Below are 18,996 nucleotides of genomic sequence, written 5' to 3' on the forward strand. Positions count from 1 at the left end.
GTGCCACTCACAGCAGCAACAGCAGCAGCTTTGTGTGTATGCATGTGTGTGTGTATGTGTGCGTGCATCTCTGTGTGAGGGCGCGTCAGAAGAAACGGAAGTTGCGGCATGAAGTTAAAAGCCGTCGACAGAGTGCAACTCTGCAGAACACCCACCACGGAAGAAAGGCTTAACGAGAGCGCCGAAGTCTGAAAATTAGATAATGAAAGGAATGAGGACGAGGAGGTGAACATCGAGAAAGAAGACAAAGACCTGCCAGGAGACACTTCTGAAGGTGAGAGCTGGGTATAATACTCATTCTACATTGATATGCTGTTAGAAAATGTCATTTTTCTGTTTCAGAAGTGGCCTCTTTGCTATTGCACGATTTCAAGAAGGACACAGAGAGGAACTACACGGTGCTCACTGTGGGCCAACTGATTTGATACTCCTTTGGCCTAAACTGATTGAATAATAGTCACTTTCAAGGCTGGGTTGGAGTTACACTGGCAAATGGAGATTCAAAGCAAATGTATATGTGTAAAAGAAACGATTCAAGAGGTTGTTGTGTGAATTCAGTCAGTGACTCCATCAGACCTCTGACTAAGGATCTGAACTGCTGTGTCTGTTTAGTTTTCACTTATTCAGAAAAGATGGAATTGTGGCGGCAGTGTGCGATGTGGTTGATAGACTGCAGAGTCCTGCCTGAGAACCATCGGGTCACATGGGAGGGTGCACAGGTAAGTCAGCTGTGTCACATATGGGTACACACCTGGACATCAATGCTCATCCTGGCTCCTCAGGTTAATCTGTGTGTGTGTGTGTGTGTGTGTGTGTGCGCGCGCGCTGTGTAAGGTGTGTGACCTGGCTCAGGCTCTGAGAGATGGTGTGCTGCTGTGCCAGTTACTCAACAACCTGCTGCATCAGGCCGTCAACCTGAAAGAGATCAACCTGCGCCCACAGATGTCCCAGGTAACACACACACACACACACACACACACCTTTTCCAGCTTTGTTTCCATGGCGACTTCCTATCAGATACTGAAGTCCTGACAGTGTCCGATAGGAAAATGCTATGATCATTATCCGTTCACATCCGGGAGCGTGGAGAGTTGAAGGATGTTAGAGAAGAAGAAAAACCAACAGTGAGAAACAAAATACTCAAAGAGCATGTACATTACTAAAAAAAGTCAGATCTGATCAAGTCATATTTTATTCATATGGCAATATCATGAATTTGCCTCACAGGTCTGTACAGTCTGTACTGCAGTCAACAGCCTCTGTCCGTAGGCCATAAATGAAAGAAACAGAACAGAAGGGGGACCTTCTCCCTCATGTGTACAGACTAGATGAACATAACAGATTCACATCATGAAAATTTACAATGACAAAATTTTATATTGTAAATAAAGATCATGATCCAGGAGGTTCCAGGACCCAAAGTACACAGCCTGACCTGACAGGGACGGACACACAACAAGACAATACAACGAAACATCTATGGACGTCTTGTCTATTTTTGACATCGATATGTTTTCTAAAAAATCTGCAAATGCAACAATATGTTGTCAATCTTTTCCCCACTACAGGTTTTAGGAATTTTAGGGGAATCACAATAGACAGAATCTGTTCCTAATTCTTAAAAAATGGTCGATGAATATTTTAACATTGTACGACTGTGACCACACCTATAGTTGTAATTAAATTCACATAAAAACATATTTAATTTGCGTCTGGCTCTAAATGTGTAAAACAGAAAGCAGTGTAGTTAGTGGGAAAATGCTAAAAAGTTCCTATGTTGCAATTTAGAATGAATAGTTAGACAATTTGGGAAGTACATTATTGTGGTTTGTTGCTGAGAGTCAGATGAGAGGATTGATGCCACTCTGTCTCTCTGTCTGTCTGTCTGTCTGTCTGTCTGTCTGTCTGTCTGTGCAGTATATATGACACTACAACCAGCAACCAAGCATCTCAGCACAAAAACTGGAAATAGGGAAAAAACTAACCTGCAGATTTACACTTTTTTGTTAATTTGGAAAGAATTTTTTTTAATTTGTGGTAATTTTTTTTAACCTTTGGACTGAACAAGGTGTTTTCCCTTGTTTCCAGTCTTTGTTTAGATCATGGTCATGATTAGTCTCTGGTGGTCTGTTCACCACATTTTATCAAAATCCGCATCAGGCTGTGCAAAAAACTCAAGCTAGTTAAAAAAAAAAAAAAAAAAGATGGGTTGAAGTGTGTGTGTGTGTGTGTGTGTGTGTGTGTGTGTGTGTGTGTGTGTGTGGGTGTGTGTGTGTGTGTGTGTGTGTGTGTGTGTGTGTGTGTGTGGGTGTGTGTGTGTGTGTGTGTGTGTGTGTGTGTGTGTGCACGTGTGTGTGCACGCGCAGGAATTAAATGACACGTGCCAGTGTGAAACTTTGGGAAATCCTATGAGGTCAAAGTTGGTTAAGAAGCATCCGGTGACTAAGAGGAGTCCACTCTGACATCTACTCACACACACTGGCACACACACACACCTGATTACACAGTTACAGGATGATTCTAACTTTAACTGTGTAATCTCTTGCAATAAGGTTTACTACAAATTGTGTGGCTGCTGAAAGTGGGAATGTGTTCATGGTGATGTGATGGCGCAGCAGTATCTGCCAGAACTCAACAGTTCCCCTTTTCTCAATTTAGAGTTCCGCCTTTTCCACTGCTGAACAGATAGAGAGACAGAGAGAGAGAGGCAGAGAGAGAAGCCTGTTCAGGAAGTTATGTAAAACAGAAAATGTCTGACCACCGTGTCAGTTGTACTGTGCATTGTGCTCTCTGCGGTTTCTTCTGGAGCTATAATTTAGCTTTAATATTCTGCCTTTTATGTTGCTTCTTTTCGAGTCACATATTTTTTTGTGTTGATACATGACTCCTCATGTTTGTGTGTATGCGCCTACTGTAGTTGCAGAAAACCAATAGTCTGTTAATTGGACAAACTAAGAAGAAAACGAAACATGTTCATCTTACTTTGCTGAGCAGTGTCTATCAACCCTGTTAAAAACCTGCTCTCACTGTCCTATATAGTTGTGCCATAAGTGTTTCTGCTTGACGCACGCATTATGTAAAGCTTTGTCTTTGTTTATAATGCTGCACTTTATTATCATTTAAATGTTTTGTCTTATCTCTTGTCAGGTCTTTAAGGTTCTGTATGTTTTGTTTAATCTCTGTCTTACTAAATATTGATTATTGTTTGTATTATGTGAGTAATATTCTGGTTTAACAGACGTCATAGTGAAAAAATGTATCATTGGTTCTATGGTGATTTCTTCATTTTGAGTGCACAGTTTACGGTACATTAAAACAAGAGACAAGCAGCAGCTTCACTCGTGAGACACTGAAGCCACGATGTGGTTGACATATATGTTGGATTTCTAGCATTGTAGTCTCGTCATGATCTGTTCATCGACTGACTGTTTAACAAGAGGTGCTTTGGAGAATGTTTCAGAATCAAGGGTCTAAAGATTGAAGGTGCCATATCATGTACACACTCTGGGGCAAATTTGTGATTTGGAATAAACAAATTGAATTCATTGACTAATTGTTCCAACACTAAATGAAAGTTTTTGTTTTTTGTTTTGTTTAGTTCCTGTGCCTGAAAAATATCCGGACATTCTTGGCAGTTTGTCAGGAGAAGTTTCATCTCAAAAAGAGTGAACTTTTTGAGGCTTTTGACCTGTTTGATGTTCGAGACTTTGCAAAGGTAACGCTACATCTACCTACGTGTTTGACCCTATTGACTCTCTCTCTAATGCAGTGTAGTGCACTCATTCTCCAGTCATTATGGTAGAAGTCAGAAACGTGAACAGAGTCAACCAAACTCTGCGCTGCAGCTTGCAGACACCCACATACCCCTAACAGGAAGCAGCTTGGTGACTTTTAATTGAAACTGCTGTGTGAATGCATGAGTTCAGTACTTCACAAGTCTCTTTCACTTTCAGTGTGGTGCAGTAACAGCACCGAAACAGCAATGAACAGCACCAGAATGAAAATGTGCACTTGTATGTACAAAATAAGAGGAAGCAGTGTCGAAAAAAACCAAATCAGTCATCAGGAGGTGGAACCCTGAACCTGCGTGTGGAGTATTTTACATAATATGTTCCTATCACTGAGCTTCTCCCTTCACTTCTCAGCATACGGGTCAGGATCCTTCAAAGGGATTATGAGTTAATTAACAGAATTAGCGCTTCATGTTACAGTATGTATTCATTTTTGAAACGCAGATTGATTTTTCTGATAATTTTAGCCTTTTGGTCTTCTAATACGTTCTAAATTAAATTACTTCATTAAAAAAACTAAAAAATCTCAGACATGTGAAACATGAAACTAGGGGCCCAAGGAAGAAACTGCATCTTCATGACGAGGCACAAGTCAAAAAAAATCTGGGAACTGCTCATTGAATTTCTATTTATATATTGTAATTTATCTTAATTCATTCATTAGTTGCCAGTGACATGTATTGGAGTAAAAAGCACATCTTCTTTTGAGATGAATGTAGAAGTGTAAAGTAGCTTGTGCTGTTCTTATGATGATGGGGATATGTACATACTTCCTTTCCACTATTTAATGAGTGTTTAGTACCAAGGAACTAAATGTTTCTTAAACCTTATAGGGGGCTTCACCTCAGAATTAGAGACAGTATTATCAGAATAACTTGAACTGACGTCCTTGGTTCTGCTTCCGCTTGACTAATAGATCAATACCGCGCTTAGGTCTGTTGGTTAACCCAGAGAGAAGTTAGTTAGCTTAGAATAGAACACAAAACTAGAAGGTGGTACATGTAAAAATACACGATGTATTGAATTTGGTGCTGCTGGTGTTTTGGATAGAAACTAAGTTTTCTGTTTTTCTGTTTTCTGTGTTTGTTACCTGACAGACACATATGAGTGTTAATGGTCCTGTTGCCTCTGCTAGAAAACAAATAAACCTATTTCCTAGTAGTGAAAATTATAGTTTTTTTTTTTTTTTTTTTTTTTTATATGGCAGTAGAATAAAATATTATCAGTATTGTCGGATGTTTTTTTGTTTTTTTTTTTAACCTGTAAATGTCTACCACAGACTTTCACTTCTTGTTCCGTCTCTCTTCTTTTCTTGAATGAAAGTACAAAAAGAGAAATGTTCAGCAGTGCACACTGAGATGTCTGCTCTTCACCTGGGCAGTACAGTTTTTTTTTGTTTTTTTTATGAAAGAAAAGCACTGCAACGTCACACTCTGAGGGGCATGTTTTGAATTGTTCTGTTTGCCATTGCAGCACAAGAGAAAAGTTTAACTAGGGCAGGAGTCAGATGTGATTTTCGAGAGGGAACAATAAGATTGAATTGCAGTCCAATTAACTAAACAACCATTATTTTGTACATTATGTTATAACTGTGTTCAGAGAGGCAGAGCTGTTCAAACTCACTGACACATCTTGTTGCTTCATCAGAAGGACCAATCAGTTTCATTTACACTGCTGTGTGACTTCTTTGCATCACATCTCAAGAAACTGAATTTCTCACATCACTCATTATGATACTTCAGTTCTTGTTTAAATTCAGGAAGCATGAAACTAGGCCAGAGGAGAATTATTCAGCATTAATGTCGAAGCTGTGAAACAGCTCTTACATTTGTCTGGGTTTCACATGGTATACACTAACTCTGTGCCTTTTTATGTATTTGTGTGTGACAGGTCATTGACACTTTGTCCATCTTGTCTCATTCATCCATTTCAATACAACATGGATTTCAGTACGTAGTTCCCTTAATGTTTTGCATAATTAATGTTTATGCAGTTTTTGGATAACATTTCATTTTAACCCCTCCAGTTTAATCAATGATAAATTTGTACATATCATTATCATTCTCCCTACATCTTTCCTTCTTTACCACTCTAACACGTTCACCTATACTTTCCCTCCTCCAGGCCTTTTCCTTTTGAAGGATGCACTCCTGATGAAGAGATTTACAGCGGTCTGTCTGACCAGATGGAGTAAGTCATTTGTTTTTGAAAATGTTTGAGGTAGTCCTAAAAACAAAAGAAAGAGTATGAGATATAGGATTATGGGTCAGTAGCAAATCCCCTTTTTAGCCGAAACAGTAAATGGTTACATCACTATTCTTATTTCACACAAAAAACAATAATTAACTAAATGTTCCTGAACCCTAAAGTCCATAGGCATTAAAAGAATAACAGCAATTAGGAAGCTAAAAAAAATTCATTTTAAATAATTGTCTGCTTTTAAAAATTCCTTTTAACCTCCAGTTTCTTCATCAAGCAAACCTTTGTGTGAACAAAAAGCAGTTTAAAAAATGGCAGTATCAAAAATCAAGATTAGAACATGATCATCTTGAAAAAGATCTTTTATGTAAATACAATTCAGCAATAACTGTCCTGTTCTTGTAGGTTGAAATGCTGTGTTGTCAGACCTATTTTAGACATTTTCCTTATGCAGTGCCATGATAATAAACTTGTCATTCATGTGTAGAGATACCAAGTGATGTTTTCTTAAACTCTGAGGACTGATCCTTGCACTTCTTCCTTTTCTCACTGAATAGTTGTGCATACATGCTTCTCTATAGGACTTTAGTGAAGACATGGCAATACTGTGATGGTGATGATGGTGTGTGTGTGTGTGTGTGTGTTTATCAGCGATACAGTGGATGAGGATGATGACCTGTATGACTTTGTGGAGGATGAAGAGAACGAAGGGGATGAGATCTATGAAGACTTGATGAGGACGGACGAACAGCCTGAAGCTGTAAGTGGATGGTCACAACATGAACGACATTAGATCTTAAACTAATAAAAGGTTCAGGCTGTGTTGGTAGACGAGCTCTGCAGCTCTGTTGCCATGTACTTCAGTCTAGATGGTTGTGACACAGAGTAAAAGTGTAAACCAGTTGTCTGACCATTTTAGCTGGATAGTGTTTGATCATTTTATACAATACTTGAATCTTTTGTATTTATTTTTTGAGCCAAAGTCAAACTTCTCTTAAATGTGTTTTTTAACACAATTCAGTCTAAAATAGGCAAACTGTAAGTTTAAATAAAGATTTATCTGATCAAAGAATAAATAAACTAATTTACAAATCTGACCAGACATCTGCCAAAAGTGCCGACTTTTTAGTTTATTGGTGATGTCTGCGAATATAAATCTGTTTTTATCAGATCCTGAAAGTTTTAAGGTTTTCCTGCCACCTAAAATGTTTTGTTTGTTTTTTATTACCCCAGTTGTGGAGAGACTTTTACAATGTGTCACCATCTGCAGATAGCAGCCCTATCTAGGAAAAGCATTATGTGTAAATGTCATCCTGCAATATAAGTTATGTAGGCACAGTCTGGCTTTGAGACATTGTGATGGTTGCAGCAGTAAATGAGGCCTCAGGAGAGTCAGGGTCACAAATGAACAGGAGACAAAAATGGCTACAAATTCTTAGGTAATGCCACTGAAACAGAAAAGGTTCTATGTTTAAGAATATTACTGTCATTTTTCTGACAAATATCTACAGTATGTATCAGCTGGAAGCTTTGATTGTTCTGTGTTAGAAAAAATAGAACTAACTTCTTCCTAAACCATCAAAAAATGCAGTTTCCAGTAGCATGAATTCTAAATGTAATCTGTTTTGTATGTTTACACAGCAGCAGAAGATCGACAAACGAGAGTGCTGCCTGCAGGAGATCAAACAGACCGAAGAGAAATATTCTGATACACTGCAATCTATACTACAGGTGTTCACACATGCTCAGTCTGAATATTCATGCTTTTACACACATACTGTAAAACACACACAAGCATGCAAGCAGACAGTCATGTGCACATTCAATGAGAGAGTAACATCCATGCCCTCTCTTTTCTGCAGCACTTTATGAAACCTCTTGAGAGGTTTCTCCTGGTTCAAGACATTGAGAGTATCTTCATCAACATAAAGGTAGGGCAGGAGAATATCTACACGTTTGATCCTGTGTACAGGTTTACCTTCATGTCTTAGACGTTTATCTTTTCTGTATATGTGTATGTCTGCATAGGAACTGGCTGACACTCATCGTAATTTGCTAGAGGATGTCCGTAGCTCTATCAAAACTTTTGGTGCCAAAAATCTCTACGTGGTGTTTCTGAACTACAAGGAGAGGTACACAACATACCCATTTTTCTGTTACACAGTAACACTGCAGATATTATAATACAGCATGTATTCATATTCTCCCCTCCCTCAGGCTCCTGCTGTACGGCAGCTACTGTAGCCAGGTGGAAGCAGCAACAAAACACCTTGACAAGCTTTCAAATATGAGGGAAGATATCAGGATGAAACTGGAGGTGAGGAAGATACACATTCAAAAACAGGAGCACAGGGGATGTGTGAGGTTGCACTAAAAAATACATTTTCCACTCGTAAGCTCACGCATAATAAGCAGGTGATGTGTGTTTCTTGATAAGGGCATGAGGAGTTTTTTTTATAGCTGAGGGTGCAAATTTCTTCTAGTATAGTCTGAACTGAATGTAGAGTCACTGCTGCACTCAGCCCTTTTGAACACTGTTTGATGGTCCGATGGGAAACCAGTTCTGTACTTACCGCAGCACTTGTGATGCCACTTAAGTGCTGTGTTTAGTTATAGTAATGGTTTTAATAGACCTATGTTTTACCTGCATTTTGTTGTTTTTAGCTTAATGGGTGTATTAAGAAAGCTGCAGACTGTGTGGCAGACAGACCTACTGCCAGTTTTTCTCAGTGCCGAGGGAAAAGACACACTGATACAGATGTTGCGTCTTGGGGAGCACAATTCCCCCAAAAAGAGGAAGAGAGATATTTCTGGTGTATGAGCTTGCTTTTTTTCTTCACAATTGTGCTTCTGCATCGTGCAGCCCACACCCTGTTAAAAGAGCTTCTGTGCTTGGTGTAATCCTTGACCACATGTGCTGTTTGAGGTTTCCTGTGAATCAGTCAACAGATGTGGCTTTTATAATTCATAATGCTTTCTGGGACATACCATACACACAAGTAACAGTACTGATATTAATAAGAGCAATACCAAAAAATGTAGTATTGTATCTCTGCTGCAGTGATAATCTTTTTAGTTCTTCTTAGTCCAGCTTGTATTTGAACATTCATATGTCTATGTAATTCACATGTGCTTTGGTAAATTAGATGGTGTTGATTTATTGATGATCTATTATTTGCTTAAATAATATAAAGTATATTTATCTGCAATGATTCTGCCACTGATATTAGTTGGTATTAAACCAGAACCAAATTTTGTGGATTCTCAGTCCTGTCAGAGGGTACATTTTGGTTTAGTACCACATTTTGGCTACAAGGAAAACTGATTCTTTAACACATCTGTGGTGTACTGATGTTTGTGTCCTCCTCTGTTGTCTTAGGAGTGTTCAAAGAGGGCAAACAGTGGACGGTTTTCTCTCAGAGACTTACTCATGGTCCCCATGCAGAGAGTCCTCAAATATCACCTGCTGTTACAGGTATGTCTGTGTGTGCATGTGTATTATATTGAAATATCCTTTGTCCAAACTATTTTTACTTTGCTGTTATATATATTTTTTGTTTGTTTGTTGTTGTAGGAGTTGGTGAAACACACCACTGACCCAGCAGAAAAGGAAAATCTACGCACAGCTCTTGATGCCATGAGAGTAAGTGTGTGGATGTGTGTTTATGTCAACCATTCACTTAAATTTAGAATATTTAAGTGTTACTTCATTCATATTTGTGTGTGTTTCCAGGACTTGGCGCAGTGTGTGAACGAGGTGAAGCGAGACAATGAGATCCTCAAGCAGATCACCAGCTTCCAGTTGTCCATAGAAAACATGGTATGGTCACTTTGATCCTCTTATTTCTTTGTGGGAGTTTATTTAAATACTTACTCATTCTCACCTCCTCTGTGCTTTAGACTCAGTCTCTAGCTCTTTATGGTCGGCCCAAGATCGACGGAGAGCTGAAGATCTCCAGCACGGAGAAGAAGTCTAAGCAGGACAGGTGTGTGTCATTTATGTGTCAGTGTGACTTTCATGCATTCGTGCCATGTGTCTGAACTTGTGTTGTCTCTGTGTGTTTTGCTGTTTGTCAGGTATGCATTCCTGTTTGATAAGGCCATGTTTGTATGTAAGAAGAAGAGTGGGGAGACATTTGAGCTAAAGGAGATCATTGAACTGCAGAACTACCAGATACGAGATGAACCCACAGGAGAGAAGGACAAAAAAAAGGTTTTCTCTACTTTTTAGCACCTATTGACAAATTACACCAGCTAGTACATCCATGTGTAGCACAGACATCTATAGGGCTGACTGTGTGTGTGTTTGTGTGTGAACAGTGGTCCTACTTTTTCCTTCTGCTGAACTGCTATGGGAGGTCTGGGTATGATTTATTCTTCAAAACCAGAGAACTGAAGAAGAAATGGCTGGAACAGTTTGAGATGGCTCTGTGAGTTGCTATACACTCCTGCACAACTACACAGGAAATACACACACCGAATTCTTGTCCCATGATTAGAGTGAGGTTGATTTCCACTGATTTTGTGAGCTCATGCATCTACAAATTTTTGAGCAAATGGTAGTTTACCACTTTTGCTGGTTTATTATCAGCATGCATAAAGCCCAGGGGCCTCTTGTAGTGTTGACTTACAGACAGTTCCCACCAGACTCGACAGTTCCCCTCTGTGTGGAGCTTTACAGTGAGTTTCAGCTCATTGTTTTGGCCCACAAATTTATGGTTTTGTTCCACTCTCACAGCCTTGTTTTCAGCCCCAGCAGGAAAAAAACTCTGTACAAAACCACATTAGATTAGTTTGAGAACAGAAAGTATGGTACAGCTAAAGCTGGTGAACGTAGGGGAGCATTTAGCAGCTGCATTTGCTCATTAGATTTGTTTAGCAGCTACATTTGCTCAGGAGTTAGAGACCAAATACAGAGATAAAAGGGAGTGGCCAGAAACCTGTTCCAAATGAATGCTGACATTTCTCCATATCTACTGGAGGAAATGCTAATATATTCACATAACCTAAAAAGTGATGACATGTCAGCGTTGTATCAAAATGTAATCTGTATAATCTACAACGCACTGGAGGAAACAGAATTGTTGTCAGATGCTGATTTATAAAGGTTTTGTGTTTTTGCTGAATGCTCTGACTGCACTGTGTTCCTGCTACTCTTTCTTTCATTCAATACCAAATAAAGGGCTCATTATGGCAGAGAGGAACAACCTTTTTTAATTTCATCAGAACAGCTCTGTGAAGCTTTGAGTCACTGGCTTTGGTCAAAGCAGCTGTATTTTATGGTTGCAGGTCAAACATGTGCCCAGAAAACGCCACTGCGAACAGCCATGACTTCCAGATGTTCTGCTTCGAGGAAACCACCTCCTGCAAGGCCTGCTCGATGCTGTTAAGGTGGTTTTGTCTCACTAGCACCGTTGTTTGGCTCCTCTCGTAGCTCCAGTTTAAAAAGCAAAAAAACACAGAAGACATATTCGTTGTGACTAAATCTCTCTATCTGTCGTCTACAGGGGCACGTTTTTCCAGGGCTATCTCTGCTCACGCTGTAAAATGGCTGCACATAAAGAGTGTTTAGGCAGAGTCCCTGCATGTGGGCGTAATTCAGGTCTGTAAACATGCAGGTGGATGTGAATTCTACTCCTCATCAGCATTATTATCATTATTTAACATAATTATCAGTTCTTACACTGACTCTCCTCTTGAAATTGTAGATCATGCTGGAACTACAAGGAAGGTAAGAACTTTTTTTTTTTTTTTTTTTTTTTTTACATTAATGAGGTTTTATGCTATTCAGGGGTGTTTTACATTTTAAATTTAACCTAAAGTAGAAAAATTATAGGTTTGATTGCTCCAGTTCTTTTGTCTTTTGTTCTTCCAGAATAAAACACAGAGGTCTTCCGGACATTCTGGCACAGGTAAGAAATTCATTATATGATCATTTACATTTTTAATTAAAAATCTAGAACAAAAAAATAGAACCTTTATTCTCAAAAACAAGCACCTAAATGTTCAAGAGTAAATTAAATATTTGTTGAAATTAAAGTCAGATCTACTTCCTCACATGTCGTCTTTCACCTCCTCACCCTCTCACTCAGGATTTCCTAAGATGGAGGTATGTCAGGAGTATTATGGCTTGCCACCACCTCCTGTGGGCTTCGGCCAGCCACTTCACCTATCCAGAGGTGATATCATTGAACTGACCCGGGCTGATGCTGACCTTGCATGGTGGGAGGTAACCAAATCTGAACATATACACTGTATTCTGAAGCATAAGGGGGTCACACTTCAGTTTGTTGTGTTTTCAAGCCTTGTTTCCCGTGGTTAATGTGTAGGCGTGAGATGTTTTCATCTTTTTCGGGCTTTTTTGTCTTTTTCCTTTATGCATTTTGTTGACTAGCTTCCACTTTTGCCTTGTGCGCAACATGCACTTCTGTCTAATCTATGATTCATTTAAAAGGTTTAATTTAGAAAATAAGTCAAGCATAATGGTTAAAATTCATTTACCTGCTTCAGTTTCCTGGTCCTGCTATTGTTCGTGCTGATGGTTAAACTGCCTTGTCTTACTGAATCACAATACTGTGTCTTCTTGAAGAAGAGCTATTAGGTGACATTTTCCATGGTGCTGATTATTTGGTTGTAAGTTGGTGTTTGACATTTTAGTACTTGTCAGGCAATTGTGAAATAGGGGCAACTTCAGTTTGACCAAAAATGACCTTTTGTTTCTTTATTTTTCACTGTGATTATTACAAATCTCAGTGAAATGGCTGCAAATGACTTTAAGGGGTTCTGAAACAAATAAACACAAATTAGTAAAGAGTCAAATTCATCTAACATTTTAGGCTTGTTCTGGAAAAATTTAAGTAATGTGAATGTATTGTAGTAAAAAAGCAAAAACATGCGATATACTGGTTTTGTGCTTTAATCTGCGATAAGTTTTGCTCTCAAACTGTTTCTATACACTCCACAATTAAACCACAACTTACTTTTTCATATCACCACACAGTTTGTGGTCAGTCTTTTCATGATTTGTAAAACTTCCTTTTTAATTTTTGCATATTGGAGCGATATACCTCAGATCATGTCAACTGCATAAGTCCTTTTTTTTAGGGTGGGATGTGTTTAATAAGTTACTTATTCATGTTGGTCTGCTGCTTCATTTGTGTGTTGCAATGACTGCTTGGTCCACCCAGTGCTGCCATGTGATTTGTTGCTGTGTGTGTCACTCAGGGTCGAAACCTTACTGTTGGTCAGATGGGATGGTTCCCGTGCCAAAAAGTTCAGCCCTACGTCTCTGTGAGTAAGACAGTAAGATTACAGATATTTTTATAAGCAAGATCTGAGGACAGGAAACACAAAGACATATGTGTTTGGCCCAGTGTTTTTTTTTTGTTTGTTTTTTTTGTACAAATGTACCAGCTGCATACTGAAACTAACATTAGCAATATTAGGAAGTGAATTACAGTTATTCCCTTGACTGCACACTTTGTTTTATATCTAACTTCTGTGTGATCTCACCATTTCCCAGAGGCCAGTCCCCGACTTGTCTGGCTTCGGCTGGTGAGTATCAACAGCAACTCTTGCTTACCAAATGCTGTTAACCTCGTAGCTTTATTTCTAATTCCACTGCAACACTGTCCGAGAAACACCAGCTGACACAGAAACTTACAGTAGATAACGGCCACAAAAACAGAAGCAGATACTGAAAGGTACTGCTGTTTATAAAGCAGCTTTTGGGACACACTCTGTCACTGTGACGCTGTAGGGGCCATTTCCTCACAGAACAGTTTTCCCATGTGCAAAATTACATGTAATGACTCTTCTCTGCCACTGAGTGAACCACAGTTGTGAAACCAAAAAAATGCTTGAAAGTACAGTTTATGAAAAACTGCAGTATTGTCCTTTGAGTAATATGTATTTTTGCGTTTACTTTGGCACCACCTAGTGGTGACATCTGACACCAATTTTAATTCTCAGCTTTCCTACAAACTAAACTGGGTCATCATGAGAATTTGAATGATCCATAAATTATAAATCATTTCACTATAACACTCTAAAGTAGTTAAAAGCATTAATGTGTCAAAAATAATCCAATATGGTAAAATACATTTGTAATATCATTAAATATGTCTTTTCTAATAAGAAGATATAATCATTGGCAAATACTGTAACATAAATACATGCTTGTAACATTCTTTACAGTTAAAGTTGTTACAGTGTTAACTATGGGTATTTTGGCCACAAATCAATTCCTGCATAAATGCTAAAACTAGTTGCGTAGCACTGGCATAGAGCGGCATAAAGTCAGTGACCTAACTCGCATTAGTGTCAGTTACACAGCAATATCTCTCTTATGTTTGCTAACATTTGTGATCATGGGCCACTAATCATACAAGACCAGGTAAGACTGTCGCACCAAAACCCTGAGGTTCAGTTTTATTGCTGATGACTTTTCATTTGTACCATGAAGATTGAGTTAGTTCCCCTTTCAAAAGTTACTTCGTATTTCAAGCAAACAATAACATGTTGATTCTGACTGTGATTCAAGGTTTGCAGGAAACATGGACAGAACCGCTGCCAAAAACCTGCTAATGTCCCGATCTGATGGAACCTTCCTCGTGCGACAGAAAGATGGAGGAGAATTTGCTATTAGCATCAAGTAAGACTCCAAACAGTTCAGCAGTTAGTACACTTTGATTTTTGGGATCCTTTTATCTACATACCCAGAATTGGAAAAAAGCTTGTTCCTTGTATTAGTGTGTTTAGCTTATAGTTTGAAGATGGTCTCACAATAAACATTTGGTCAGTTGCAGGTCAAAGATGTTGAGAAGCTAAAACTGGGCTCAATTTCCAATTGTTATGTATAATATTGAATAACGTCAGCATACAGTGTAAAAGCAGGTGTTTGCTACATGTTGAAAGAAGTGGTGGGATGGTTGTATATAAAATTAACAGAAAATTCAGAAAGTATTTTAATAACTGATCATGTAAATTATTTCAAACAAAATGCCCAATTAACTTTGACTTAAATATTATTGAAACATGCAAAATGCAACTTTCTGACATTTTGTAGAGCAAAGGATTAAAGAAGAAATGACTATAAACAAAAAGTAAAATTTCCACAACACTGTTTTTCCCAGTAATATTAATCACGAAGGATTTGCTGCACTAATATCTCACTTACTGATACAGGCGCACAAGACTTTATTGATAATGCTCTTATATCCAAATCTTTCTGCTTTCTCAGGTTTAACATGGACATCAGACACATTAAGATCACGGCCACTGAAGGCCTGTACCGCATCAATGACAAGAAAGCCTTCAAAGGTTTAATTGTGAGTGACAGCAACCTCAGTCAACAAAAACATGACGACACTGACCAGAGGAAATGTGCTAAAACTGTCTCTAATATTTGTGGATGTTTGATTAACCATATGCAACAGCTGTGTCACATGTTTCACATGCTCTTCCTCTCCTCCTGTTATTGTCTTTCTGTTTCCCTTTGTCAGGAGATGATTCAGTTTTACCAGCACAACTCTCTGAAGGAATACTTCAAGGATGTGGACACCACGCTACGTATACCTTACAAACAACCAGAGCAGAGCAACTCATCTAACAACACGCTGAATACCACACCAGGTACAGTATGATCATGTTAAAGATGTTTGCCATTGTGTGAAATGTGGTTATTTGCATTACCACAATCTGTATGTAGAGTAAACATAGAAAGATCACTGCTTATCCTGAATACTTGTACCACATCTCATTGCAATTCATCCAACCAAAATTAAAGTTACATGTTATATAGTCTATTTTATGCAGTACCTGTGCAAAAACGGAAGTGTAAAAATGACAAGTTATGGTTTTATGTGGGGTCATGAGGATTATTTTTTCTGGCCTCTGTCCTAAAGGGGGCAGCATGAGGTGTTTTGGTGTGGCGAGGGCCAGGTACGACTTCTCAGCCAGGGACCGCTCAGAACTGTCACTGCGAGAAGGAGATACCATCAAGATCCTCTCAAAGAAAGGTCACAGTGGTTGGTGGAAAGGAGAAGTGTATGGCCGGGTGAGAATTTGCAAACATCCACTGATTTTTTTTATTTATTTATTTATTTTTTAAACATGTACAGGCTTTGAGGCATTGTGCCTTACCAGCATTGGTTTCTGTGTTTCCAGGTTGGATTATTTCCAGCCAACTATGTTGAAGAGGACTACTCTGACTACTGTTGACGTGGATCTAGAGAGGATGTGTAGACCCATGATGTGTGTAGGGGTCTGTGATAACCTGGTTCCCATTGATTGCATTAACCCATATGCATGAGTGTGTCTGTGTGTGTGTGTGTGTAAGAGAGATACTGTTGCTTGTGATTTAATGACTGTTTGGTAATGTGAATAAAAGTTTTGTTCAGCTTACCTAAATCCGACTACGTACGTACTGGTGCTATGTATTAGTTTATGTATGTATGACTAATTTGGAAGTGTACAAAGTGGAACTTTACACACACCAATATGATTGTTTAACACCTTTTTCCAAGACCATATGACTTGCTTTCCACACTATTTTTGTTCTCATTATACCCCAAGAACATTAATGTCAGGAACTGATGTTGAACAATAAGGTCTGGCTTCCAAAGGTGTTGCATAAGGTTGGTGCTTTGTGTGTGGACCTCATCTTGACATTCAACACACACTCCACCGATGATGGTGCAAAATCTTTGCATTACAATTCTATGTATCCAAAGTGTTAGGTTTGATTTTGAAAAATTACAAAAATTTAATTTTCACATTTCCTAGAGGTAACATCTGTATTCCTAAAGTTAATATGAAGAAATGTTACACATATAATAGGGCATTTCAAACATTTTCTGCTTCAAAAAAAATAATGGACACCTAATGGACAACAAAGACCAAAACCAGTTTTGTAGGTATGTAAATATCTGCTTTAATTCCAAAATATCAAAACAAAAAATCATTGTAAAACAACATATAACACAGTTTGTGGGTAAAAGTTATATATGTCTGTTCTTTGCTGATTTCCATTGAGTGACTGCGGTGTTTCCTTTGTGTGTGTCTGTGGATAGGGCACGGGGATGGGGGTGGGGGGGTTGACCACAAGGTCCTCCTCCAGTCTACTGGTAGTAGAGTTCCAGGTTCATCCCATCATGAATTTCATCTGCAGAAGTCTTAGTTAAGTGCAACAGATCAGTTGTCCATTCTGTTTAGTCGAGGTTCACTACCGTCAATATGTTAAAAGCATCCGATTTTTGGTCTTTTTGGTCATAATCCTAAACATCTAATAATTATTCATAGACAAAACTATACTTTTTTTAAAATAAGAAACAGAGCGAATAGGTCTTAGTTGCTGCCAATACCAATTTAAATTAACTTAGTAGAAGAGCTGAAGCTTCATTTTACACTCTGGAATGTATTTTGGCTCAAATAAGACCTGTGTTTTTTTTTCCTCTGTATGAATGGCTTCAAGGACACTTTGGAGAGTAGGAAAAGTTAATGTCAGTGTCAGTCTACATTACACTACAAAATTTTACGAAGATGACATTAAAAAACTAAAAAAAAAAAAACTAAAAATAGGTTAGCATGTACTGTCTGCTTCTGTAATTAAAAGTTATGTTTTCAGGTATTTTATCTATCACAGCAGACAAAATATGAGTTATCAACTCACAAATTCTACATTTGTGCATATTTACATCCAGTATGTACACCACCCTTCATCAGTTTACTGATTTGTAACACTTAAGATCTTCTGATGCTTATTTGTAAAGTACAAAAAGACAAGCAAAACAAAATATAACACATGGTTCTATAGAGCAGAGCTGCCAAAAGATTGTTTAAAGGATACAGTCACCCAGAGACACATGGTCCTTGAATATAGTGTACCTGTGTGAACAGCAGAGGTACATTCAGCTGCTAACAGAGGACAGACAGAAAAACACTTATGAGTGTTCAGAGCAGATTTTCAGGTAAAGGCTTACCATTTCTTTAATACTATCTTGTCATGCCGTGTTCCTGTCTGGGCAGCAATGAGTTTCTTCAGATCTCCAATGGTATCCTCAGAGCTGAGACATGAGAGTTAAGGAAGAAGCAAAGCGATGGCACAAAAACCACCAGAGACAGAGACTGTACTTAAATCTGCCAACAGAGACCTGTTCTACAATTAAACTGACCTGGTTTGTTTGTGCATAGATACTTTTGGGGCAATATCAAAGACACTTAATAAGCACCATATCGAATCGATTCTTATTTTTAAAAATAATAGCTAGAAAACAGTATGCTCTTATTTTAAAATAACACACACCATCTCTAGAAAGTGCACTCATGCTTGGCTGGCATGGAAGGTCTTCTCAGTATTGTTCAGAAATGTGAGGACACCAGGTTAACCGTGCACAGACCGGGACCGGGTCTCCGCAGTTTCAGTGAAGGATACTTGCATTTGACCCGGACTTTCTTTCCCAGGCGATCGTTGCAAACCACCTCGATCATCTTCGTTTATGTTACAGCCAAAGATCTGAGACGGAGTTAACACAGGAAGACGTAAACCACCCAGTCAGTCTCTGTTTATACTTTTAAAATCAGTTAATGATCGATGGTCTTTCACACTGTGCCACAAACAGCTTTAAAAATGTGTTTCAATCAACCATGTTGCTGTGTTTAGCTAGCATTAGCTAAAGCCGCTAACACCGTTAAATACTGTCCAGTCCAACGTGGGTAGTGTTATAAACACACACGCAAATATGATTCTGTCCTGAAAAGGGTGAGCATTAGTTTAGATTTATAATTACTGTGTGCTGGATGTAATAATCCTACCTTTAAATTCACGCCACAAAAACAAATATTTCCTTGTCGCTTATATTTTCTGGAACGTTGTGGGATTTGCGTGTTCGCCAGTCGACCAATACAATTAACATGTTGGTGATTGACAGCCGTCTTCAGCTTATGGCAGGGCAGAAACCCAACACCAAAGGCGGGCCTGAGTCTGAAAACAACTCCGTGCAGTAAA

At 38.6% G+C, this 18,996-nt stretch overlaps 2 protein-coding genes across 2 annotated transcripts; one reads left to right on the forward strand and one right to left on the reverse strand.

The window, feature by feature from the left end:
* The first annotated feature begins 113 nt into the window (after positions 1–113).
* vav1 (vav guanine nucleotide exchange factor 1) lies at positions 114–16,394 on the forward strand. Its single transcript, XM_026302680.1, has 29 exons — positions 114–274; positions 613–719; positions 835–951; positions 3,599–3,715; positions 5,682–5,740; positions 5,916–5,981; positions 6,642–6,750; positions 7,632–7,721; positions 7,853–7,921; positions 8,019–8,122; positions 8,208–8,307; positions 9,370–9,465; positions 9,565–9,633; positions 9,724–9,810; positions 9,891–9,976; positions 10,068–10,203; positions 10,311–10,420; positions 11,280–11,381; positions 11,498–11,592; positions 11,699–11,721; positions 11,866–11,902; positions 12,083–12,219; positions 13,215–13,280; positions 13,513–13,544; positions 14,533–14,643; positions 15,232–15,319; positions 15,494–15,623; positions 15,896–16,047; positions 16,158–16,394. The coding sequence occupies exons 2-29, from the start codon at positions 633–635 to the stop codon at positions 16,209–16,211; spliced, it is 2,529 nt and encodes an 842-aa protein (XP_026158465.1). The 5' UTR covers positions 114–274; positions 613–632; the 3' UTR covers positions 16,212–16,394.
* A 504-nt stretch (positions 16,395–16,898) lies between these two features.
* ubl5 (ubiquitin like 5) lies at positions 16,899–18,927 on the reverse strand. The gene is made up of 5 exons (XM_026302750.1): positions 18,804–18,927; positions 18,424–18,504; positions 17,972–18,055; positions 17,839–17,876; positions 16,899–17,154 (listed from the first exon to the last, which is right to left on the reverse strand). Exons 2-5 carry the CDS (start codon positions 18,477–18,479, stop codon positions 17,111–17,113), a joined length of 222 nt encoding a protein of 73 aa, XP_026158535.1. The 5' UTR covers positions 18,480–18,504; positions 18,804–18,927; the 3' UTR covers positions 16,899–17,110.
* Between the last annotated feature and the right edge of the window lie 69 nt (positions 18,928–18,996).

This window comes from Mastacembelus armatus, chromosome 1, assembly GCF_900324485.2.
Source record: "Mastacembelus armatus chromosome 1, fMasArm1.2, whole genome shotgun sequence".
Taxonomy (NCBI): Eukaryota; Metazoa; Chordata; class Actinopteri; order Synbranchiformes; family Mastacembelidae; genus Mastacembelus; species Mastacembelus armatus.